The sequence below is a fragment of the Geotrypetes seraphini genome, chromosome 1, assembly GCF_902459505.1.
Source record: "Geotrypetes seraphini chromosome 1, aGeoSer1.1, whole genome shotgun sequence".
NCBI classification, from domain to species: domain Eukaryota; kingdom Metazoa; phylum Chordata; class Amphibia; order Gymnophiona; family Dermophiidae; genus Geotrypetes; species Geotrypetes seraphini.
The window spans coordinates 345,602,372-345,628,902 of NC_047084.1; the positions used below are offsets into that span (position 1 = coordinate 345,602,372).

The 26,531-nt window shown below is 40.9% G+C and overlaps 1 protein-coding gene across 6 annotated transcripts in view; it reads right to left on the minus strand.

The window, feature by feature from the left end:
• Positions 1-26,531, minus strand: part of PTPN13 (protein tyrosine phosphatase non-receptor type 13) — a 626,469-nt gene that overhangs the window by 427,817 nt on the left and 172,121 nt on the right. For 5 of the 6 annotated variants that reach the window (XM_033963022.1, XM_033963031.1, XM_033963011.1 and 2 more), the window contains one exon: positions 21,790-21,956. The exons of the other annotated variant lie outside the window; for it this stretch is intronic. In XM_033963022.1, coding sequence (XP_033818913.1) covers positions 21,790-21,956 — 167 coding nt within the window. The remainder of the gene's footprint in view (positions 1-21,789; positions 21,957-26,531) is intronic. 6 annotated transcript variants of the gene reach the window in all.

The window sequence follows — 26,531 nt, forward strand, 5'->3', positions numbered from 1 at the left end:
CAGAGTAGTGAAGATACAGGGGGATTGCGAAGATCTGCAACATGACATAATCAGGCTCAAGGAATGGGCATCAAAATGGCAGATGAGGTTCAATGTAGATAAGTGTAAAGTGATGCATGTAGGTAACAAAAATCTCAAGCACGAATACAGGATGTCCGGAGTGATACTTGGAGAGACCTCCCAGGAAAGAGACTTGGGAGTTATGATCGACAAGTCGATTAAGCTGTCTGCGCAATGTGCGGCAGCAGCGAAAAGGGCGAACAGAATGCTAAGAATGATAAAGAAGGGGATCATGAACAGATCTGAGAAGGTTATCATGCCGCTGTATCGGGTCATGGTGCGCCCTTACCTGAAGTACTGTGTCCAGCACTGATCGCCGTACATGAAGAAATACACGGTACTACTCGAAAGGGTCCAGAGAAGAGCAAATAAGATGGTTAAGGGGCTGGAGGAGTTGCCGTACAGCGAAAGATTAGAGAAACTGGGCCTCTTCTCCCTCGAACAGAGGAGATTGAGAGGGAACATGATCAAAACATTCAAGGTACTGAAGGGAATAGACTTAGTAGATAAGGACAGGTTGTTCACCCTCTCCAAGGTAGGGAGAATGAGGGGTGCACCCTCTAAAATTGAAAGGGGATAGATTCCGTACAAACATAAGGAAGTTCTTCTTCATCCAGAGAGTAGTAGAAAACTGGAACGCTCTTCCGGAGTCTGTCATAGGGGAAAACACCCTCTAGGGATTCAAGACAAAGTTAGACAAGTTCCTGCTGAACCGGAACGTATGCAGGTAGGGCTAGTCTCAGTTAGGGCACTGGTCTTTGAACAGAGGACCGCCGTGTGAGCAGACTGCTGGGCACGATGGATCACTGGTCTGACCCAGCAGCAGCATCTCTTATGTTCTTAGCTTCAGGAAAGCTGGATATTCATGGTACTAAAATGGCTGACAAGAGCATTCATATCCTGGAACATGGATACATCTATTTTGTCATTTTAGAACATAGGCATTTATGTTGATGTCTGAGTTCCAGTTTAGGAATGTTCATAGTTTGTACCTTCAAGTTTGTAAGCTGTTCATTCTGGACATATTCAGGAGCCAAGAGAGATGTAGTGATTTGGACATCCATTTTCCAACATGGATGTCCTTTCTAAAATGCCATTCTACAAGGAGGAAACTAATTCAGAATCAGTACATGAAACTAAGTGAACCCCTAATTTCCTTAGTATAATTTCCCAATTAGAATCAGGTACTTAAATAATTGAACAAGTAGCAAACCATCTTGCAGAGTAAATCTGAACTCAGGTTAAATATCTTATCCTAAAGAAAGGTCCAAAAGGTTTTGTGTTTGAATTCTATAATGAACATAGAGAGAACTTACCATGCCACAATAAAGGAAATTTTTAGATAATGTTGTGACCGGGTGTAGGCAGAGCAATTGCTCAGCCTAGGATTTAACACAGGTAAAACAAGACCAAGCGGTTTGTCTTAGAGGCTGGTGGAGTTGTTGGGGGAGGGGGGGGGTTTTCAACATTTTATTGAAATTTTTCAAAATGTATACAACAAATTATAAGACAAAAACAATACACTATTAAGCTGCAAACTCACAAGACAGAGATATAAAGGAGTCATATGAGATTAAAATTCAAGTCCATACAGAATGCATCAAGAGGAGTCCAAGTCCCAGTAAAACTGGCAATGTTATTTTGTTTGAACACCATTATTTCTTCGTATTTTCTGATGGTACAGAGATGATTCCACCATTTGTGAAAGTTAAACGATTACCTCCTCACTATCAATCTCACAGATAATTTTATAAAGCTCTGACCCTCTTTTATTTCCTAAGAATAGAGGTTATGTAATCTTACATAAATTAGATGCCCCCATGCATAAAGACAATAAGGAATTAAAATATTCTGAAATCATTTGCAATAATGTGAATCAATACCAGGATAATCCAAAGTGTGCTTCAAATCATAGAAGGCAATTGTTATAGAATCCCTGAGGCAGCCAGTTAATGGTGAAACAAAGCTCTTGTTGGAGGCGTAAGAAGAATGATTGCGGACCATGAACTTTGCAAGAATCATGGGCACTTCTAACAACTACAGTGCTGGAGGACAGCAAGCATATATCATACTCCTTGAATTAAGTGAAAACATTCTTTAACATTTTTGTGCACAGTGGTGGGCAGTTGCCTACTAGGAGATGAACATTTAATATTTGTGAAGTTTTTTTTATGCCAATGACAAGCAAAATGGCAGCTTGATGTCCTTTTGGACTGCTGTCAATTTATGTGGATTTTTGAGGCTCTTTTTCCACTTTTAATTGTTAATAAAGATCTCTTAGGGTAAGCCCACCCCTGGCTGGTAGCATTTTGTGTGATTTTTGGGCAAAAGAAGAGAGCCTATTCCCCCTTTTTTGTTGATATAGTACATTGCAACTTGATTGTCCGTTAGGACAAGGAGGACTTGGTTGAGAACATGATCCTGAAATATTTTTAAAGCATTGCAAATTGCCCGAAGCTCTAGCAGGTTGATATGGTATACCCTCTCTCGAGTAGACCACATGCCCTAAGTACGGAGACCATCTAGGTGAGCTCCCCATGCATACATGGACGCATCTGTCATGAGTATTCTCTGACGTGGAGGGATGTGAAATAGCATACCTCTTGAAAGATTTGCCGGTTGCAACCACCATTGGAGAGATTGGTGAAGAGACGAGGAGACTTTGACCCACTGGGATAAGGGATCCCTGGCCAGAGACCACTGAGATGCTAGGTTCAATTGAGCTGATCTGAGATGAAGGCAGGCAAAGAAGGTCACATGAACTGTGCAAGCCATATGACCCATGAGATGCTGAAATTTGTCTTGCTGAAAATTTTTGCAAAGTAGACACATAATTGCAAAGTTGAAGTTAGGTATTTTGTCTCTGCTGGGACAAGAAAACTCATAAAGATTGGTGTTGAGTATGGCTTCTATAAACTCCAATATTTGAGACAGTTGAAAATGAGACTTTGGATAATTGACTATGAATCCCAGAAGCTCCAGAAGAGTTATAGTTGCCCGTGTAACTGACTGGACTGCTTGAGGCGAAAGTAGCTTTTCCCAACCAATCATCCAGATTAGGAAACACTTGAAACCTGTGGGTACCAAGGGTTGCTGCTATCACCACTAGCCATTTTGTGAACACTCTTGGAGAGGAAGCGAGGTCGAAGGCAGTACTTTGTACTGTAGATGATGGTGACCTACACAAAAATGTTAGGCGCAATTTGCAGAATCGGGGCCTGAATGCACCAGTTGTGTAGATCAGTCAATGACATGGGCCATTGGCAATGATAGCACTTCTTGAAACCCCTAGAAGGCTTCAACATGAAAGTAGCATCTCTTCCCTCTCTTGCCCCTCTCCCTCCCCTGAAGCATCTCTCCCCACTCTTGCCCTTCTTCCCCCATGCAGCATCTCTCCCCCTCTCTTGTTCCTCCATGCATCTCTTCTTCTCTCCCTCCCCATGTCCAAAAATTATCCCTCTCTTCCTTTCCTCCTTCCTAGATCTCCCCCTCCCCTCATGTCTACCTTAACAAACTTCTCCAAAAGCTCAGGCCCACCCAGCAATGGTCTGCACCTGAACTGGCATGGGATAACACTCTGCGGCCGGGTTGCATCTCACTCTCTCCTTTCCTTTAATAGCTAGTGTCTTCAAAGGGCAAGTGGCAGCAGAAGCAATTCCTATTTGTTGCCTGCAGCTGACCCAGAAGATTTCTTCTCTGACACATACCACCCTTCTCTGACACAACTGGCTAGGCGGAACGTGGTAGAGAGGAAAGATGCCACTTTGAAGATTCTAGCTGTTGAAAAGAAGGAGAGGGAGATGCAGCCGGGACGTGGAGTTTTACCCCATGCTGACTCAGGTATGCACTATTGCTGGTTGGGCCTGGGTCTCAATTGGGTGGGTCCAGACTCACCTGTAGCTACACCCCTGATGCACAGTACATGTCTTCAAGTGGTACAAGTGCATCAATTTCCAGAAACAGAGGCTAAGCAAAGCTGGGGTAGAATTGTGAGATAATATATTACAAAATAGGTACACATCCATGCAAATTTAGGCAGCAAACTTAAAATTGCTTCACAGTGAGGGAGCTTTCTGGAAGGTAAATTTATAAAGAGACAGAATTGTATATGTTGCCTTTATACAAGAACTGCAACATATGTGTCTTCCCATTTCAAGCATCCTGTTAGAAAATTCTTCTCACTCTTAAGCATGTCTATGGAGTTATTACAGTTTACAATCAAAAGAATAGCAGCACAAACTACAATTCAAACTGCTTATGTTCTCCCTGTCTCTATTAAAAAATCTTGCTTTCATTTCTCTTTGTATTGGGGAGTTAAATTCCCATTTTATAAGAAGCTCCTCAATTACTCAAACAGTATGTTACTAGAACAGTGTATAATACTATTCAGTATTACAACAGCCTGATTTATTCCGATCCAGAACCACAGGAAAATAGAAATAAAAAAGAATAAACATTACAGTTGCCAAACTTCTGAATAGCTTACATCAGTGTATCTCAAACTGTGTGCTGAGACACACTAGTGTGCCTCCTGGGATTCCAAGTGTGCCGCAGCACACTGAAGAGGAAGAGAGGAGCCTGCCAGCTGATTTCCCTACGCAGTACAGCACCAGCTCTGTCCGATTCACCAAAGGCCTGCATGTTTCCCCCCTTCTCTCAAGCGTCCTCGGGCTTCCCCCCTGGCCTCCCGGTCTCACCTTTAAAGCTAATTACAGCAGCCTGCAGAGGATTGCCAGTAGGTAAAATGATTTTATTTTCAATATAATGATTGAAATGTGTCAGTTTTGAGAATTTATATCTGCTGTGTATATTGTGTGTATATGAAAAATGAATGGAAAAAATTGCATTACAATTAGTAAAGGGGGTGGGATCTGGGCAGAGCTTGGGTGGTCTGTGGTTGGGGTACTCAGTTGATATTTGTTAGACTTAGAGATTACTTAGCTTGAAGTAGTTGAGGACCACTGCTGTAGGCAATCAGCTGGCACCAGTGTCTCTCCTTCTCTCCAGCCCTCTTCCCTGCTGGCATCCCCTACTGGCGTCTCAGGGCCATCTGGAGGACCTCTGCACATGCGTGGACATCGCCGTGATGACATCACACATATGTGTGACATCAACATGTCGATGTCTGCGCATGTGCAGAGGTCCTCCAGATGGGCCCTGAGACACTACTTTTAGTGTGCCCCGGCTCAAGAAAGTTTGAGAGACATTGACTTACATCCTAAGGGATTTTCATTTAAAATAATGCTGTTGCAAATTGGATGATCATAAAACTCTGGCCTATTGAATATCTTTTGATAAACACAAATGGGGTCAGAACTTGTTCTCTATTGCCAATCTGCGGCCAGTGGTTTGTTAATGTAGTTCTTCAGCTGATTCTGCTGCTATGACACTTTTAGATATCTAGTTTTGTTTCTTATGATATGGATCTTGTGGAAGGCTCAGTGTAACCTATTCAAACCATAACCTTGGACAAGCTTCAAATAAACAATTCTGCCTTAGGACAGAATCTGCTCAAAACATGTGGCATTGCACAAGCATATCATTAACTATCAACCATAACCACCAGTTACAGAACTATGTATAATATAACATGCAAGAAAAGCAAAATAGGAAATGGAAGCAGAAATGTCCAGCTTTTTCTACATTATATTGTAAACATGGGAAGAACAATTCCATAACAAGGCACCAGGTAGGAGCCTATTCTAAAAAGTGGACAGGGGAGGCAGGATCAGTGGGCAAGTTACCCAGGGCCCATCCATTTATTAAGAAAATTTATTCACCATAGTTAATAGCTAGTTACAATTGAACAAATACAATCTGTGGACATATGAACTACAAGAATATCTCATGAAGCATAGACACAAATAAACCATTCCTTTCCTCCCTTCCCCCCACCCCCACTCCACCTCAGACCATAGCTCGATAAAGTCTTATGAAAAGTAGCATTCATTGTTCAGGCTTCAGTCAGCAGCAATGGAATATCCTTCTACTTGGGCGATCCAAACAAGCCAAGTTGTCCCTGCTTCCCCTTCTCCCTGGTTGCTAATGCATTGGATAGGGCCATGGCCACTGTGGCCTACCCAATCTGCTACTTACGCCATCAGCTTTAAATACTGACTATGAGAGTAATTCTATGTGTGTATTTCATTAAAAAAATGGAGGGAGAGGAGGAAGCTGGCAGCTTTGGTGGTGTTTAGAGAGTTAAGGCAGCATTTCCATCAGATCCTAAAGTCGGGAAGAGCTCCAGTACCATTACCATCAAGCACCATTTTGAACAACCCTGTGACATCGTTGGAGCCCTTCTCCCATGTTATTCAAGCTTGATGCCTCTGTGAGAATATTGGGAAAGAGAAAGTTGTCAGCATTGGTGGTATTTGGAGAGTCAAGGCAGCATTTCCATCAGCTCTTGTTGTAAGTTCTAGTGCCATTACCATCAGGCACCATTTTGCATAGCTCTGTGACATCATTGGAGCCCTTCTCCCGAATTACTTAAGCTTGATGCCTCTGCAGCATGCAGTCACAGGGTGTAGCTGAAGAGGCATGCCCTAAGGGGCACACCTGCCCGTTAGGAGTCCCATGGAACACTGTGAAGCTGGGGTGGGGGGGGGTTGTTTTGAATGCAAAATGGGAAAATGTAAGGGAGTCATGAAACCGAAGATCTCTACTTCAATTGCTTCTGGTCCGATGGACAAACACATTATCCTGACGCAATCTAGCGAAATGGCTGGAGCACAGGTACTTTTTATCAACTGATGCATCCCTCAGTTCTCCAGAGAAAATTTCCTCCCCCTCTCCACCTATTCTTCTGGAAATAAAGGTTTCCCATGAAGTTCCCCTATTGCCACGTGGGGCTCAAGAGAGTTCTACTGCAGTAGCAGGGACTATTTTCTTATTCTTTGTGACTGTGCAGCACTGTGTGCGTCTGGTAGCGCTCTATAGAAATAATTAATAGTAGCCTCAAATTTTTTCTTGAAGTATATTACCAATGTTAATAATGATAGTGGATTATCAGGCTGAAGCCCCTGAAGTGGATGAAACAAAGTAACTTTGAAAGATATTTGGCTTTTAAATTCTGGGCTGGAGGGTTTACTTACATCAGTTACTGTATTTCTCAAACTGTTTCCTGTTGTGTAGAGGTGGTTGACAAATTATGTGAACTATTTTGGATAAAAGAGTTTCATATATACAAGTTGTTTATGCGATTAAAGATTCAAGTATTTTGAATTCAATATTAGAAATGATAGAGATTCACATAGGATGTGCAACCTACGTTTTCTAAATTTTCCCTCTGTTTATTTATTATCCCCTGAGATTCTTTTTAAGAAATATCTTAGAGAGATATTAAAGTTAGGAAATGCTGAAACCACAATGTTAATTGTTATTTTCCTTCAAAATGAAGCTCCAACAGTGACGGAGTTTAAAAGTGCATGGGATAGATACAAAGGATTCTTAAATAGAAAGAGGCTAGTATAGACACAAATCCGAACAGATCAACTACTATAATTTAATTTATGAAGCCCCAGCAGTGAGGAAGCAAAGTCGATACTGGACAGACTTATACCGTCTTTTTCCAATTTATGGCGAGGCAGATCAGGATGGATTGGAGTTAGCTTTGATGGTGACTCCAGCAGTGAGGCAATGAAGCTGATGCCAGAAGGACTTCGACAGTGTGGGGCTCATAATCGAAAGAGAAAAACACCTAAGTCGGCACTTGGACGATCATAAACGAAAGACATCCAAGTGCCGATAATCGAAACGGGTTTTGGACATGTTTACAAATGACCTAGGCCTTCATAGTGCCGCTGAACGACCATAGCTAAACAGGGCATGTCAGGAGGAGTGTCAAGGGCGGGATTTGGGCGAGACGTGGGTAGGCTTACACTTAGTCGTACTGCATGTATAACCAAAAGTTATACAGCACAGGATCGACGGAACTTGGACGTTGTGACTTAGACCATTTAAAACATGGTCTAAGTCACAAAAACTCACCTAAAGTCACCAGATAAGCACTGCAAACACATAATACAGACCTCCACACACTACCCCAGTGATCAGCGACCCCTCACCAACCCCATAAAAATATTAATCACACCTTTAAAATTCAGCCTCCAGACCATCATCACCTGGCAGCCTGACATAGGAAAGCCTAGTTGTCCTGCACAGAGGTGTCTTAAGCCGTCTTGGGGGTGGGTTAGGGCCCCATGAAGAGGAAGCCCCATGCCCATAAGTCCCTGTAATCCCTGCATTGATACTGAAACATGTGCACTCCCCTTTACACCCCCAAAACCCTTTTGTATTGGCATATAAGTGGCTCCTGCAGCCATAAGGGCTATTAGAGTGGTAGATAAGTGGGTCTAGGGGATTCTGGAGGTAGTTTGGTGGGCTCACCATGCCCTATAAGGGAGCTGTAGTGAGATGAAGACATGGCACCCTTTTTGTGAAGTTCACAGTAGTGCCCTGTAAGGTACCCCACTATTTAGGTGCCATGTCTGGGTGTTCAGTCCATCACTTTGCAGACCCCTTCATGTCCAACAGGGCTTGTCCTAGGTGTTTTTGACTTGGACGAAAAGTTGGACGAAAATGTGGTATAAAGATGGATGATTTAGTGGCTTGGACGATCAGAGTCAACTGTATAGGCAAACACAATTTAGAATATACCATATAGGATCATTTAGTGAGAACCATCAATTTTTCTCAACACCAGAAGCAGAATCAATCAAATAGATGGCTTATGCTGATGATGTTCAGCTTAGAGAACGACATGGTAGTTGTTACCCGCGGGTAACCTGCCGAAACGGTGACAAAAAAATGGTCACCACGAGTATGGGGATAAGGCCATTCACCGCCCCATGGAGTGGTGAATGGTCTTGTCTCTGCAAGCGCGCACAGTGAATGAGTGTGCGGTCCAGCAGCCCCCTCTCTCCTGCCAGTCGCCCAGAAGACGCTGGGAAATGGGGAAGAGAGAGTGGGGAGAAGACGCTAGGAAATGGGGAAGAGAGAGTGGGAAGAAGATGCTGGGAAAGAGGCTAGATTAAGAATATTTGAATCACTATCCCCTTTTGATTCTTCCCTATCAATCTCCCCTGCCTTTTCTCCTTACCTCCCCACCTTCCTTCCCCAATCCCATCCACTTTGGTTAACTCCTTCTACTTAAAGAACAATCTTCTCTCTAGGTTTGCCTGGACCGGGCGGTGACGGGGACCGAGCTCGTGGGGACAGGATGGTGACGGGGACCGAACTCGCAGGGACAGGATGGTGACGGGGACGTGATGGGGAGCAAGCTTGCGGGGACGGGGCGAAGACAGGGATAAATTTTTTTCCCTGTGTCATTCTCTAGTTCAGCTTCTTCATCTAGTCAACTCAGTCTCTGACGAAGAGATTGTGACAAACCCAAGTCCGTTTCAGGTTTTATCCCAGAGATAGTGAGAAAATACACTGAGCCCCGATGTAAGAGAGCTGATCAGGTAGAATGCCAATATACAGAATTAGCTGACTACTGTGTAGATAGAGATATTGGGTCAGATGAGGCATGGCAGAAAAAGGATAGGCTGGAAAGCTTTACTCAGTTTAAATCTGTTCCTGCCACTGCTAGAGGTTTACTACCTTTCCAGCAGCCTGTCCCTGTTACAGCCAGGGCTAGAACAAATCCTACCTGTAATCAAAGGGAGCAAGCTAGTACTGTATGTGGAAAGCCCTTCCCCCACTCAGGCTTAGGGGGAGTGGCTCTCCACAGCTTAAAATCAGAACAGGAAAGGGAGAGAGGCAACAGGAGAAAAACAAGCAAGACAGAGGTCAGCTGGAGCTGTGCTGAGCCAAGAGGAGAGTAAGTCCCTCTCTCTCCAGTCAGAGGAGGCTGGTGACATGGACTGGCAAATGACTGATGCAGAGGAGATGTCTTCTTCCTCAGAGATTCAGGAGCAGGATCAGGGAGAGGCCATGGACATTCAGGAAAGCCCGGTAGGAACTGAGTCTTGTCCAATAGCCATGGAAATGCAGTGAAACATAAGGATTTTGTTTGCTGCCTACAGTCTCTGAGTTTCCAGTTAACTGTATTTTTCCATTGAAGAGAGTTTAGTACCTCTCCTTCAAAACTGAACTCTGAATCTTACCTTAAAGCATTGGAGTGTTTGTTTCCAACAAACGTGAACATGGTTTCCTGGCTTGTTGCCAAGCTGGGTAATTATGTTGCTCTCTCTCAGCTGTGTGTGGTTACTGCAGCAACGTTTCAAAGGGAAATGAATGTATAATACCTGCATTTAACCAGGACAGTGTTTTGAATGAAAACTTCCCTACATACAAGGCAGGGATAAGTTTTGCAGTACTTACGGTTCTGAGCCCTAATGCTCTTCATAATAAAACAGCTTATTCACAGAAAAGATCTGCTAAAATAAAACCCTGTGAAATATCTGCCTGTTTTACTTCTCAGTCTGCTGAGGAGGTTGGGGTTTTTTTTCGTTCCTGTTCATTAACAAACCAAGTGCTGTTAGTGCTCTTTGAATGGACTGTGAGATAAAACATTGCAAGCCTAAAATATCTGCTCTGGTGAAGAGGACTGATGTATATTACTCTGTTAAAGCCCAGAAGCAGGGGACTACACTTCAACCATTGTTGACAAACTTGAGCACTTTGACTTTGATGTTTTGTTTTTGTATGATTTCATGGAATGTATGTTTTTCCTGCAACAGAAAAGCTGAAGCCTGTATTTTTGGTTTACTGGGCCAGTGGCTGGAATAAAGTGATTATTTTGCCATTTCTGTCTTGAACTCATTACCTGCATGTCCTATTAGGCAGTTACCTTTCCAGAATAAAGTCCTGAAGGGTCCCTTAGTAGTAAGGGACACGCTGGGTCAGAGGTTTTGTCACATTCCCATGGGCTCGCTGCACATTTCAGGAGCGCGGGTGTGACAAGATCTATAACATCAACCAAAAACTATCAAAAATAAACCATTGGCTCAAAGATAACATGTTATCTTTGAATATCGCAAAAACAAAATCCATATTCTTTCCCTGGAAGGAAGGACTCAAGCCTCCATCTTTAATCTGCATCGAAAACTCTCAGACTCAATCAGTCGATAAGATAAAAATTCTTGGTATTGTCCTTGACCACAAACTCAACTATCATTATCAAATCAATACAGTTGTCAAAAATTGTTTCCATAGGCTGCGGATGATTAGATCCCTTGTTCATATCCTCGATGCCTCATCACTGAATACCCTAATACACTCTCTGATAATATCAAAATTGGATTACTGCAATTCACTCTATAAAAGTATTGCTCAAAAAGAAATTAGAAGATTACAAATAATACAAAATACCACTTTTCCTTCACACTAAGAATCCCCCTTACACATTTATAATTTTATAATTACAATTATATCATTGTTATTTGAGTGCTTTAGACAGACTGGGTCACCCTGTAAGTCCATTAGACTGTTTTACTGCCTTTTGTGGTTGCGCAAATAAATATAACAAATGGTTTGACTCCGAACTTCTAAAAATGAAACAACTAGTAAAACGACTAGAAAGAATTTGGAAAAAAACAGGAAAATTGTCAGACTGTAACAGCTGGAGATCCAACATAAAAATCTACAAACAACTGACAAAAGACAAACGTAAAGCATTTTACTCTTCCAAAATTGACTTATCTAGCTCAAAAGGAATCAATACAAAAGAGCTGTTCAACTTGGTTATGAATTTATTTGACACCACACACTACACTCAACACGTGCACAATATTATACCACCTTCAGCAAATGAGTTAGCACAGCATTTCGACTCAAAAATTAAAAAACTAAGAAACAACTGTTCGAGAAATGACATCAATGAACACCAAACAGCTATCACACAAGGAAATGAAATACCAGCGGACATGATCTGGAGTTCCTTTCAAGACTTAGAATGGAATAATTATATTAAATTATACAACAAATACTCTAAATCTTACTGTGTTTCGGACCCATGTCCCCCAGAAATTATGAAGACAGCTCCATTAAACTTTAAACTATCCTTTCTAAATTACCTAACCGATAAACTAAAAAATGGAAAATTCCTACTAATAATGGTCACATAATAACCCCAATTCAAAAAAATAGTACAGAATCATTAGCATTAGTAACCAACTATAGACCAGTAGCATCCATCCCATTTATTGTAAAAATCATGGAAGGATTGGTACATACCCAATTGATGAAATATCTTGATCAATTCTCTCTCCTACATGAGACTCAGTCTGGTTTTAGACCTTTGTTCAGCACTGAGACAGTAATTATGGCTATCTTAGATAATCTGCATCTCTTATTCAGTAAGGGCCTTAATGCCCTGATCATGCAATTCGATATGAGCTCTGCCTTTGACTTGGTGGACCATGGGAAGCTACTACAATGCTTAGATGCAATTGGTATCAGGGAAGAGGTCTTAGACTGGTTTTGGAGTTTCCTTAAGTCATGCACCTATCAAGTATGTTTTAATTAAGATCTCTCTGATACCTGGAGCAATCCATCCGGCGTACCGCAGGGGTCACCACTTTCCCCACTGCTTTTCAATGTTTACATGTTCTCATTAGGAGCGCAATTAACCTAGCTGGGGATAAAATTACTCAGTAATGCAGATGACTTCACGATCATCATCCCATTCGCTAACTCTCTCTCGGAAGCTACTCCCAAGACAACAGAAGTACTAAATCTGATAGAGCAGTGGATGTCTGAATTCAGACTGAGACTCAACTCAGAAAAAACAAAATTTTTTGTAGCCTCCTCATGCCCACTTGACACAAAACATCACTCTGCATCAATAAATTTAGTTACCCTATTCAATCTACTATGAAGATATTGGGTGTAACATTGGATCAGAGCCTAATCATGAAAGACCAGGTTGACTCCTTAATCAGAAAGAGTTTTTTCACTCTATGGAAGCTTTGGTCCATTAGAGCATATTTTGACATGTCAGCTTTTAGAATTCTGGTACAATCCCTCGTTTTAAGTCAACTTGATTACTATAATATCGCCTATTTGGCAATTGCCCAAAAGAATATGCGACGATTACAACTGGTGCAAAATGCAGCGATTAAACTGATCTTCGGCTTGAAAAAGTCCAATCATGGAACACCTTAATACCGACTACTGCATTGGCTGCCGATGGAGGCGCGTGTGAAGTTTAAGTTCGGTTGTTTTTGCTTTAAGGCACTATTCGGTCTAGCTCCTAAATATATAACTGACCTTTTCTCTTTCTCAGCCAACAGACATAAGAGAAGCTCACACTTGAACTTTGTTTCCCTTCCAGTTAGAGGATGTAAACTTAAAAGACATCATCAACACCTTCTCTCACATCAGGCAGCATTATGGGGTAAAGATCTAGATCAATTGCTTATGCCTACTACGTATGGGGAATTTAGGAAACACCTAAAAACATATCTGTTCCTGAAGTATTTAGGCAGCTGGCCTGTACAATTCTTACTCCAAATAACTGTTAATCTATTCCTGTTAATCACTAGCTCTTAACTCTGTTTATTCCACTCAAGTTGTACCATCTTTTTAGTCATTGTAAACCGCATAGAACTTCATGGTCCTGCAGTATATAAACTGTTATTATTATTATTATATACATTACGCTGCAGTCCATTTGTCATGATAATAGCTGTTTCTCATTTGTGTGTACTGGAGCTTGCTAAAATGTTATAGTGTAAGTAACATATACCTTCTTGCTTGTCTGCTCCACCTATGGCCCACTCATGCTCCAAATATATCAAGATGTACAATCGTATTTAATCACAAAAATTTAAATTCAACACGTATTGTAAATAATGTTAGGCAGAAGGGATTCATTCATACCAAAAGGACAGAAAAGACTGGACAAAATCATAAAATGAAACGGAGAAAAATAAACCTCAATTGAGAGCAGCCGGGACTACACAAGTGCCCTAAGCCGCCCTCATCATCACAGGTTTATAAAAAAACTCTGCACAATTATAAATAACTTTCATACATCGAAGTGTTATATTCTTTCAATTTTTCAATCCCTCTTATTCGATATTTTTGATATTTTCAAAGTGTCGCCTATTAGATCTGTCCAGAAAAACAGGGGGGGGGGGAGAAATCATTCCCAAACACCTACACTATGGCAATCATCTCAGCTATATACCAAAATCGTTAAGCTGCGTGACTTGTGAAACCAAAGTATCATATGTATCAGAAAAGATATCACTCATCTGGAGATGTGAAACTTCCTAGTTCCGACAGAAAAGACTTTCTGTTTCGCCAAAAAAAAGGCTACTTCAGGGGATCCATGTTATTCGGGTTACTCCACGCTTCTTAGCAAAACAAAATTACAGCTGGCTCCTCACAAAATGGACGAAGGACTGCGAGACGCGCCCAGCTCGTTCAAAAAGATGAGGGAGCCGGGCGTCATGACGTCATCACGAAAACGTGATGCCGGATAGGCTAAACACCAAAATGTAAAAAAGACACATAAGATGAAACAAACCTAGTTTCAATAAAGACTTCATTTTCACAAAAAGGGCTGCCATTCATGTACAGTATTCAAACCATGAGGTTCTATGGTATGTAGCCGGTTTATCCATTGTTGTTCTTTCTGCCATAACAAATTCCCTGTATCTCCTCTTCGCAAAGACGGAACTAATTTTTCAATAACCCAACATTTCTGATTTTCAAATTTATGCTCAAAATGAATGCAATGAGTGACTATGGAGGCTGTAAACTTCCGTGTGTTTAAGCAGCTTTTATGCTCTGTTAATCTTATAGTAAAACTGCGAGATGTCTGGCCCACATACAGCAACTCACAGGGACATTGAATTGCATAAACAATATTAAAAGATTGATATGTGGAAGTATGTCGTAAAACATAATTCTTCCCATCACTTGGATTGATGAAACTAGAGATCGTAGCCATAACATTACAATTCGAACAATGTCCGCAAGGGCTATGTCCTAATGTAGTTTCTGTTCCATTGTTGTCAAATTTTTCTTTGGAAGTGTGGCATAACAAATCACTCAACCACAATAACAACTATGTAACTGTAATAACAACTAATTGGACTTGGTATTAGAATAATTCCTCAAGTCAGACACAGGACACTATTCTTTTATATAAAATTTAAAATTGATTTCCTTAAAAGTTCACTCTTATATATATATCTTGGATCATATAATTATTGAGGACTTGAGATTGTCCGATTAGAATTTTGTCCATATTATGTTAATGATTTACTTATTATTTTGTGTTCGATCTGACAATCTTTCTGTACAAAATGTTTTGATTTTGTTAAAATTTTTAAAATGATAAATAAAGAATAAAAAAAAAAAAAAAGAGAAAAAAAAAACAAATCACTCAAATTTCTATTTCTAGACTGAGAGAAAATGAATTTCTTATTCTCAAAACACGGAAGCGTTTTGAGTAATGGAAGATGTCTTTTATATTTTTTAATAATTTGAGAAGATGTTCGAGTTTGTTTGATTATACATGGAATCAAATCTGTTTCTTCTTGAGATTTATTGTAATCCAATAACATTCTTCTGGGATTATGAAGAGCACGTTTCTTCGCTTTTTTGACTATTGCATGAGGATAATTTCTTGTTAACAGTCTTTGTTCCAAAATTTTAGCTTCTTGAAGAAATTTTTCTTTTGTGTTACATATCCGCCAATATCTCAGAAATTGAGCGAAAGGAATGCTGGTCTTCAAATGTGCAGGATGCATACTATCGAATCTCAATAAGGTGTTTCTATCGGTATTTTTGCGATAAATAGAAGTTACAAGGTTGTTGCCATTCCACTGTACTAGTACATCTAGAAAACTAATTTTACTCATGTTATATGACATAGTAAACTTAATAGATTCATGGCATTGGTTTATTATCATAGAAAATTCCTGAAGTTGTTGCAAAGTGCCCGTCCATATAACAAATATGTCATCTATAAAACGCCACAGGCTGATATAATCGGGCGCCCCGGAGGTTGCTGAATATTTTTGTGAATTTTTGGTAATAAATAAAAAATAGGAACCTTAAAGTGTTGAGGGGTAAGGAACTTAAATTCTTTTTTTGTTAAGAAGTCCTGTTTCATTGCCTCAGAACTAATTTGTGCAATGCTCTCAAAAATTTCTAAAGATGGATCATAATTTAATCTTAAATAAGTCTCTTCATTATAAAGTTGAAGGTTGGCTTCCGCAATATATAAGTCCAAACCCCATACCACTACAGCGCCACCTTTGTCAGCCCGTCTAATGACGATTGTAGGGTCATTTCTCAGTTGTTGAAGAGCTGTCCATTCTATAGGAGATAGATTACTGAAACTTCTTTGGGATTTAGCTGTTTTATCAATCTGCTGAAGATCCTGAATCATCAGATTCTTGAAAGCTTGTACTATCGGGTTGAGAGGACCTGGAGGGTTCCATTTAGATTTAGATTGAACACATGATGTATCAGCTTCAGAACTGGGATGTTCATAGAAAAAAGAACATAAATTAAGTCTAAGTAGGAATTTTTTTAAATCTATACGAGCTTGAAAGGCATTATGTGGTACCTTGGGGACAAAGGTTAAGCCTTTTGATAACATGGCAATTTCTACTGTCGTTAAATTTCTGTTGGATACGTTAATCACAATTGATTCCGTTTCCTCTGAGGTCGAGTTTGTGACCGTCCCCGATGTGCTCCTCTGCCTCGAGTGCCTCTGCCACCGTGCGATTGACCTATGCCTTGCTTGTTCCGACTTTAATCCCCATCCAGATCTTCTGACATAGAGGTTCCTTCATTATTCAGATTTTCTGAAGATTCTCCCGAAGTGGTGAATTTTTGGTTTTTGGTTTTATAATTAGCGTTCATCCATCTATATACATATCCGGTCTGATAATCTTTTTGATCCCTTTGGAATTTTTTAAGTTTGTTTGTCCATTTTGGAATTTGAATCAGCTAGTTTATTATCAAAATCTGTGTTCTTCCGCGCTTCTTCCAATAATCCTTCATATTTCATTTTATTTTCTATGATCTTGGTTTGTAAAGTTTTAATTAATAACAACATTAAGTTCAAAGAACAGCGGTTCAGGATTTGATTCCAAATTGTAATGAAATCATTGTTATCAGTAAACATCTGTGGGGCCGTTCTCATTCTAAGGCCCCGTGGAATAATTTCATGGTTACAATATTCAACTCATGCTCCAGCCATATGACTACCACCTTACATGCTATGCCTATTTCTAGAAAACCAATTGACACCCAAATGACATGGGGAGGGGTAAATGTACACTTAGGTGCCTAAATGTCAGTATTCTATATATTTAGATGTACAGTTGGCACATAAATATAAGTGATTTATTATAAAATTGCCTTTCAGGGAGCCAATTCTATAAGTGAGTGGCTCCTTCTATGTGCCTTGATGCTGCATGGCAAGAGCCTGAACCCCCAGATTCTGTTATAAAATACTAGCATAGGCTGGTATCAGCATGCCTTACATTTAGGCACCTCTAGCTCAATATAGTTCGGCTGCTAGTGTCTTGTGTTTACTATCCGTCCAACAGTCTCCACTAGTACATAAATATAGGACCGGATACTAACAGGTTTACATCAAAAACTTTTTCAAATGAGTAAATGTGAATGCCTCAGTCCCACCACTCCACCGCTGTTAATCCTTGCAACTGCGGGAAGAATCACGTGGCTTCTTTACCCAACGCGTGGTGGACACCTGGAATGCGCTTCCAGAGAATGTAATAGGGCAGAGTACGGTACTGAGATTTAAGAAAGGATTGGACAGTTTCCTGCTGGAAAAGAGGATAGAAGGGTATAAATAGAGGATTTCTGCACAGGTCCTGGACCTGTTGGGCCGCCGCGTGAGCGGACTGCTGGGCATGATGGACCTCAGGTCTGACCCAACAGAGGCACTGCTTATGTTCTTATGTTCTTAACTATCATCATTGGCTGTTCTGCATTTGTCACTTATAATTTCTTAAATTTTTTTTTTTTAATATAACTTGGGGAACGGGGGTAGGCGACAACTTTAGTAATGAATAAGGCACTGGTATAAAAACACCGGGGTAGGACGCTACCGCCATCTTTCTCCTTTAAACTTTTCTTGTGGAGTCGGATGACAGCGGCCACCCGGTAAGACCATTTTTGTATTAGTTGATGTAAAAGCGAGGGAGCAGTGATAGAAGGGAACTGACTGCTTTTCTCTCTTTAACCATATAGGGAGACCCTTGATACAGAGCCATAGTGCGAAACATGTCGGGTCTGGCTCCCAGGTTTTGGCAGGATGCAGTGCATAAGTACTACTAAATGTATTTATGAATATATAAAAAACTAAAAAAATTAGTATATGCAAGTTATATTTAAAAAAAAAAAAAAAATTTATAAGTGACAAATGCAGAACAGCCAATGATGATAGTTGCCACGTGATTCTTCCCGCAGTTGCAAGGATTAAAAGCGGTGGAGTGGTGGGACTGAAGCGTTCACATTTACTCATTTGAAAAAGTTTTTGATGTAAACCTGTTAGTATCCGGTCCTATATTTAAGTTACATTTAGGCACCACCAGCTATGCCAGTCATAGACCTGGTATAACTGAAGGCACCCAAATGCAGCTATGTGGCATATAATGTAAAGTATTATATAACTGTATTAGTGGCAGCCCCACTCTTCCTCCTCTGCCCACCTTGCATTTATGCACTATGCCACTTACACGTGCTCTCACACAAAGTAGATCTTAGATGTTTTTCTGCCACTTATACACATAACGCGTACATTTAACTTTGATAGTGACAAACAACATTCCGTACACTTTAAACAATAAAGCAGTGTTGTCTTATAAGTTTATTGGCAGCCACGAAAAGTGCCTTTGAGTGTCGAGCCACCTGGTATATACAGACAAACATTTTTAGAGTAAGTATGTTGCACCTGCTAATTTTCAAAGGGGATTAAAAATTAAATTCAAGCTTTATTGGTTTGTATTCCTTTCCTAATCATTTTAAACAGAGGCAATTTCCCTCCCCCCTCCCACCCCATATAAAAATGCTTCATGAGTTCTGTTCACTAGTGCTTCCCATATTTATTTCAGGTCATGTGGTTGCAATGCTCTTGTTCAGAATGCATACAAATTTCCAACGGAACAGTCAGACATGCATTTCTACTCTATCTCTGGCAAATACATATACTGTACAAACAACTATCTTTAGGTCTTCCACTTTCTCTAGCCCTCATTCCTGTTCTCAGAAGCATAGAAAGTGCAGATAAATGAAGATTCTGAAGTTGCACTAACAGTGCTATGATAGCCTATGACATTTCAGTGGACCTTTTAAAGTAAAATCATCATCATCTGTTGGGGAGTGCAGGCAAGCCCTGGAGGGAAACAAAGTACTAATACCTTAGAGGAAAAGAGAGAGACAGAAAAATAAGAGTGATAAAATAGGAAAGAGGGAAATATTTAAGACAGACATGTCAAACTCTGGCCCGCAAAGCAATAAAATTTGGCCCAACAGACAATTCCTGCCGTCGCTGATATTTGGCCCGCCGTTCCATACCTGCCTGCACCCTGCCTGCCACCGGCATAATCACCGCTGCTGCCGCTGCTCTTCACAAGCATCTGGGAACTCAGGAGGAAGATGAGCTTCGGACATTAAAGCAGCCTGCAGAGGATCGCAGTCAGCTGTAGCAATCCTAGCAGGTTGCCGTAGCCTCCTCAGCACGTTCCCTCTGCCGTGGTCTCCCATACGTCAGAGGAGGGGCGGGATCACAGCAGAGGAAATGTGCTGTGGAGGCAGACTGCATTTATTTTGTTTAAATCACAGATGGTAGTGATCAAAATGGTGATGAACCAAAGCAAGTGGCGATAACAATGAGGAAGAGAGGTGGTTGGGGATTGATTATTAAGGTCTAAGGTGGAATAGTAGAAATGATGCAACTGGACAGGCTAGTAAACCAAGAGGATCTTTTTTTACTGATGAAACTTACAAGGTTGGGGGATTGGGGATGCTAGTATTTGGGGGGACGGGAGGAGAGGTGGAGGTTAGAGGAAGTTTTCTCTGTAGAGAAAACAGTAGGAGCGATCTGGATAGAGGAGAATTGAATGAGGAAGGGGGAAGAAGAAAGGAGAGGACAAATGATTGAGTTGTTTGGAGAGTGATGAGTTGGAGAGAGTCAGGAATAGGGGGGGGCAGATGAGTTAACAGAGCTTTACAGTTGTTGCAGTTACTATGTCTAGGTGTGGTGAGCTGGAGCAGGAACACGAGCAAGAGCAGGATGTGACATCACTAAGTGTAACAAAAGGAAGACAGCATGAAAGAAAGAGGGAGGTGATGAGAAAAAGGAAAGATGCCAGACCTCGGTGGGGGGGAGGGAAGGGAAACAGAAGAGGAGGACCGAGATGGAAGATGAATGGTTAGCATGGAGAAAGAAGAAAGGAGACCTTGGCAAACGAGTTATCAGAAGACAACCAGAGCCTGGGACCACAACATGATTTGAATAATGACCAGACAACAAAAGGTAGAAAAAATAATTTTATTTTCTAGTTTTGTGATTACAATATGTCAGATTTGAAATGTGTATTCTGCCAGAGCTGGTGTTAGACAGTAGGCGTGAACTAGGTCCTAAAAGAGAGAGGAAAAGTCTTTTTTATTTGTTTTGTTTACATTACAGAGCCGGCGTGAGGTTGGAGAGGTTGTGACCCTATACTTCTACTAAGATTAACGGGTCCTTTTATTAAGGAGTGCATTTAGCATGCGCTAAATCGGTTAGCATACCTTAATAAAAGGACCCTTAAGTATCTTAATGAAAAGTTTGCCCCGCGACTTAGCCTATGTTTTAGATTTCGGCCCCTTATGTGATTGAGTTTGACACCCCTGATTTAAGAACTGACATTCTCATGTTTGACTCCCAATTCCCTGCCCTAGGTACTAAAAACCTTGATTAAAATCAGTTCACATGAGCCATGATTTCTTGAACAAGCAAAGCCCAGTTTAATAGTGTCTAGGTCAGAAAAAGACAGTTCAAGTCAAGATGTTCAAAATATTCAACATATTTTTCAAAAGGCTCACTGAACATGAATTTTGATGACACATTCAAAGAAACAGCCATTCTACAAAACAACAAATTTTAAAAGAGTGGTATCACTTGGAGCTTTGTAACGGCATTTACACATGTAAATGGCAAATATTGCTACCTATGCATGTAAGCACTGCAACTTATAGATGCAAAAGTGGGACCAAAACATCAAACTTCAAAACTCAGTCCAAACTTCACAGGAAACTCCAGATCCAAAGCAGCAGATAGCTGACAGTTATGCACAATGCTGACAGGGAATTCTTTTAAAGAACATATGCATTGTATTGCCATTGCAAAATAGGAAGCACATGTATACTTTCCAGATCTGACCAAACTAAGCTCAGGTCAGGTGAATACATGTCACATGTATGTGCAAGCCACATATATAAATGTTTTGGGGTGGTTTTTTTTTACTTTCATAACAATATGTACATTATATATACATTTAAAATCACCTCCATTTTCTTGTGGTCACAATCTTTGAACAAAAGAACTGCAAGTTTATGCACAACATGGCACTGAAAATGTTACTGATGCGTATTGTGTTTTCGGAAGGACAGGATTAAATGACATTAGATAGATAAAATATCAAATAAACTAGTGGCAACTTCTAGATTAGCTGATTTATTCAGCTATTGGCTTCTTTGTCATTTTTCATATCACATGCTAATATATCTGGAAATTAGATGTACCTTTTCAACATCTGATAGAGATGATAATGGCTTGCTCTGCAGAACTTCAGGGGCAGTAAAGGCTCGCAGGTCATGAGAAACATTTTCATCTGTGAATGACACACTGCCAGAAGGAAGCAGCAGCAGTGACCATGGAGAAATGATAAAACCAAAGGAAGTAGGATCGGCTGTACATGCCCCCAAAAAAGAAAAACATATAAATAAAAGGCATGTTAGGGAGTATACATTCACCAAAGAAATTATTTTATGATAAATGAAACAAAGTTGGAAATTAAAGAGACAAGCAAACTTCAATAAAATAAAAAAATGCATCAGGCACCCTTATTGTCTGTATTCAACTACTGAACTTTTTCAATAATTTCAAATTATATTTCTCAACATAGTCCCTGTATACTTAGTCCAGCAAGTATCCAGTTTTTCTATCCCATCCCATCTCATCCAAAATAGGTTTTGTCAAATTTAAAAAATATATTCATTTAACTTGAATTTTTTTACAGAATTTTTCACATCACCTTTGTATATATACTGTATGTAGTCATATATAGTATCTATTATCAAAGACCACCATAATGAAAGATTATGTTCTTACCTGGACTTGAGGTTATAAAACTTGGCATAAAAACAAAAACACTGTGGAGAAGATGATGTTCAAGATGCAGGCTTTATTTAAAAGTTCAATCCAATAATCCACAAAAGGAATACCAAGGACCCAAAACGTTGGGGACTGTGAACCCAACACGGTCCGTGTTTCGACAAAACTGTCTTCCTCAGGGGTCCCTGAAGGTCCTGATACATAAAAACGACTCTTGGCAAAACTCTGCGCAGGACTTCTCAAGAGTCGTTTTTAGTTTTTGATCCACGAGTTTCTGTATCAGGATCTTCAGGGAAGACAGTTTTGTCGAAACATGGACCGTGTTGGGTCCACAGTCCCCAACGTATTGGGTCCTAGGTATTCCTTTTGTGGATTATTGGACTGAACTTTTAAATAAAGCCTGCATCTTGAACATCATCTTCTCCACAGCGTTTTTGTTTTCATCAGATTTTTATTTCTGTGGAGCGTTAAGGGTCAACCTTTTGTTTGTGTTTATATAACTTGGCATGCCTTTTACGACACTTAGGTGACTGGTTTAACTCTATGGATCATTTTATTCCCTTAGCAATGGAGCGCCCCTCTCCATCTTTTATATGTACTCCATGCTAGACCTGGAGCCCTTCCAACACATGTCCTTTCTTCTGTATTGTTTCAGGTGGCGAGGAGATTGTGGAAAGATTTAGCTAGGTGGGACACTTTAATGCTCATAGTATCTGTTTATTACCTTTGCTGGGGAATGAAGACTTTTTACCAAGGATGGAGAACCTTATTTTCCGTCACTGGGGGTCTTTGGGCTTTGGCCAGGTCCGACATCTTCTTACAAATAACGGACAGATGTCCTTTGGATTCACTTGGAGGCCCGGAGGTTCCTTGGGCAGAGGTCTTTGCTTACAGGCAGCTTCGTCATTACGTGAAATCTTTGCCTGGGAGGTACCTGAGCTTATTGATGATTTATTTGCCCCTTCTAATCAGGATTTTTTGTCGATATCATATTTTCACAAAAGGTTGGTGCAGAACTTACTTGCCAAAAATGGTTCAACCATACTAATGCGCTGGAAAAGGGATTTAGACATGGAGGTTCCACTGGATGATTTTTTAAGATTCCTACATCTCATTCCTACATGGGTAATCTCAGTTGAATTGCGGGAATGCCAGTTCCAAATCATTTGCCATGCTTACATCTCACAGCATGGCCTTTTTCAGATAGGTGGTACATCATCTGATCTTTGCAGGTGATGTCATCAGGCTTCAAACACATTCATACATTCTCTGTTGTCCTGCCCTCAGTTTGCTCAATACTGGAGAGCCTTCCTTAGGTGTCTCCAGCAAACTATCAATTTTCATCCAGTGGGTGTTCTTCTGGCTTCTCTGTTGGGGGTCCAGGGCAAAGGACCAAGACTCTGGATAATAAAATATTCCATAGTGAATAAGAAGTGTATCCTGCAGCATTGGACTCATGAGGCTGAACCCTCTTATTGGAACTGGCGCAATTGTATCCATGAGTTATTATTGTTGGAACTCAGAGAGCTGCGACTGACCTTTATGGTATACTCTTTTTTATTGGAAAAAAAAAAGCACAATACAGTCACCAAAACAGTACAATCAAGTATAACAGAATGGGAAGATATGCCCGCTTACCTTGCCACAAGTAGGTCTGCAGGAGAGAATAAAGTTTCTTCTCATCCTTCACTTTAAGGAATAAGGGAAGCATTTGAAATATATATAAAGCTATTTTGGTGCCAAAATCATGTTAAATAAATTAACTCTGCCCATAATGGACAGCGGATAAGCTCTCCACAGCTGCAGAAGAGTGGTCTCAGACATTAAACTAGACACATTCATATTTAAATTTTAAATTGTATGTCTAAATATGTTTATATTTTTATCAATTCTGTACCTCGCTTAGTAAAACTAAATAAGCGATTCATCAAACTAAAATAAAACTTGAAATTTGAAACTTATACAGAGAAGCTAAATTAACAGGAATCTGAACACCCAGATATTTCAACACTACAGCCTCCCACTGCAACGGAAATGGTCCCACCCAGTGATCTTAACCTCCAGCAGCAAAGGCAGAGTACCATAATCAGCAATGACATCCAACAACACAGGCAAGGAAGTGACAGATTGAGTTAAGAGAATCATGAGGTCATCCGCATAGGCCATGACCTTCATCCAAAGGGGATGATCATCCACCCCAGTAATGTGAGCATCTGCCAACAGGGTCCACAACAGGGCTCCAGAGATATTACAAACAACAAAGGAGATAACGGACGCCCCTTCCGCGTATCCCGAGCAATCGCAAAAGGGGCCTTGCGAATGCCATTTATCAGTATATAGGCCTGTGGTGCAATTGACCTTTAAAAGAGCAAAGCTATTTTACTCGGTCTGGGGTCCTTATATACAATCTTTGCCATCTCGGCTTTGCAGTTATCTTTTAAACCAATTGGAGGATACTGCCTTTCCTCAGTGAGGAAGAATTTTGATTTCTCTGTTCTGCCTTACTGTCATAGCATTTCTGTCCTTACTTTCCCTTTTACTGAATCGCTGGGGGGGGCAGGGGAGGTTGTGGTGGGTTGGAGGGGAGGGGAGGGAGGTATGGGCTGGGGTTTGATTAGCGGCCATGCTACCTCATAGCCATGCCAATAATTTCCTGCATCTATGAATAATTTACAAGTTTATTGCCCTCTGTTCAGTAACTGTAGACTTGTTATTTTAGTGCGGGAGGGGGAGTTCGGGATGGTTTATAGTAGACTTAGAAGTCATTGTTAAATGGAATCAAACTACTGAATTATGTAACATTGACTGTTTCTTACCCTTTCGTTTTCAATAAAAAAAAATTTCACATAAAAAAAAAATGGGGTATCAATTGAGTCTGCTACCAACAAAACTATTACCAACAAAAAACAGAATTGTCACAGAGAATTTGAAAAACATAACTGCAAAATGTTTTATAGAAAGCTGCTGGGTGGGGAAGGGTAGACACCACATTAAGTGTTCTAACAGGCTTCTAGTTAGTTCATATTTATAGTTCCTAGTTCATCTAGCCGCAGGTAACCCACAGGAACCGGGGGGGGGGGGGAAGACTGGTTGCCACAGGTACAGGGACAAGGCCATTCACCATCCCATGGAGTGGTGAATGGTCTTGTCCCCGCAGCGAAGTATCTGCTGCGAGTTGCCTCCATGCCCTCCTCAATGCTATCTTGCATCCAGCAGCAGCCCCCCTTCCTTCCTCCCTATCACCGATTCAACAGCCCCTCCCAACCCTCGCACCCTCCCTCCTGATGGCAGACAGAAAAAAAACAAAACCTGCGAGTACAACTCCTGGGTCGGCTCCTTCACATCTTCTGGAGCGGGCATACCAGCCTGTTAGAACGGATGTTTCCTGTATGCGTGACACAGGGCTGCTCGAATTGGAACCTTCTTGCCGCCGAGTTCCTCTTTCCAACATAACTTCTGACTGGAGGAGATAAGAGGTGGTGGATCTATGGGAAGAGGGAGAGAGGGAAGGGGGAGAGGTGCAGGAGCGGCAGGACAGAAGAGAGAGAAGGAAAGGGAAAGAGAAAAGCTGAACCAAGGGGATGAAGGGAGCAGGAGTGAACATAGCAGAGAGAGGGAGGAAAGAGAGAGTGTGAGAGTGCAGGGAGGAAGAGAGAGAAGCTGAACCTAGAGGATGAAGGAAGAGTGAGCAAAATAGTGAACACAGTGGAGGAAATAGAGAGTGTAATAGACACATTGGTATAACGGAGTAAGAGAGGAGAGAAGCTGAACACATGGCGATATACAAAAAGAGGAAAGATGGTGGGCATGGATGGGAGCATAGGAACAGGTTCAAAAAGGGGAATGCTGCAACTGCATGGGGGTGGTATATGGACACAGAGGGGTAATGCTAGACATGGGAGGGTATATGGACACAGAGAGAAAATGGTTAGACAAGGGGGAGAATAACAACACAGAAGTAAGATGTTGAACAGGTGGGGCTTAGGGATATAGAGGAGTGATACTGTACACAGTAGGAGGGGATCATAGAATGGTGAGATGATGAAGGCAGGGAGATGGGCACTGGGGAAATACTAGAAAGGGAAGTATAGGAGAAAGAGAAGGGAGATGCTTGCTGAACATGGGGGAAAAAAACATACACAGAGATGGA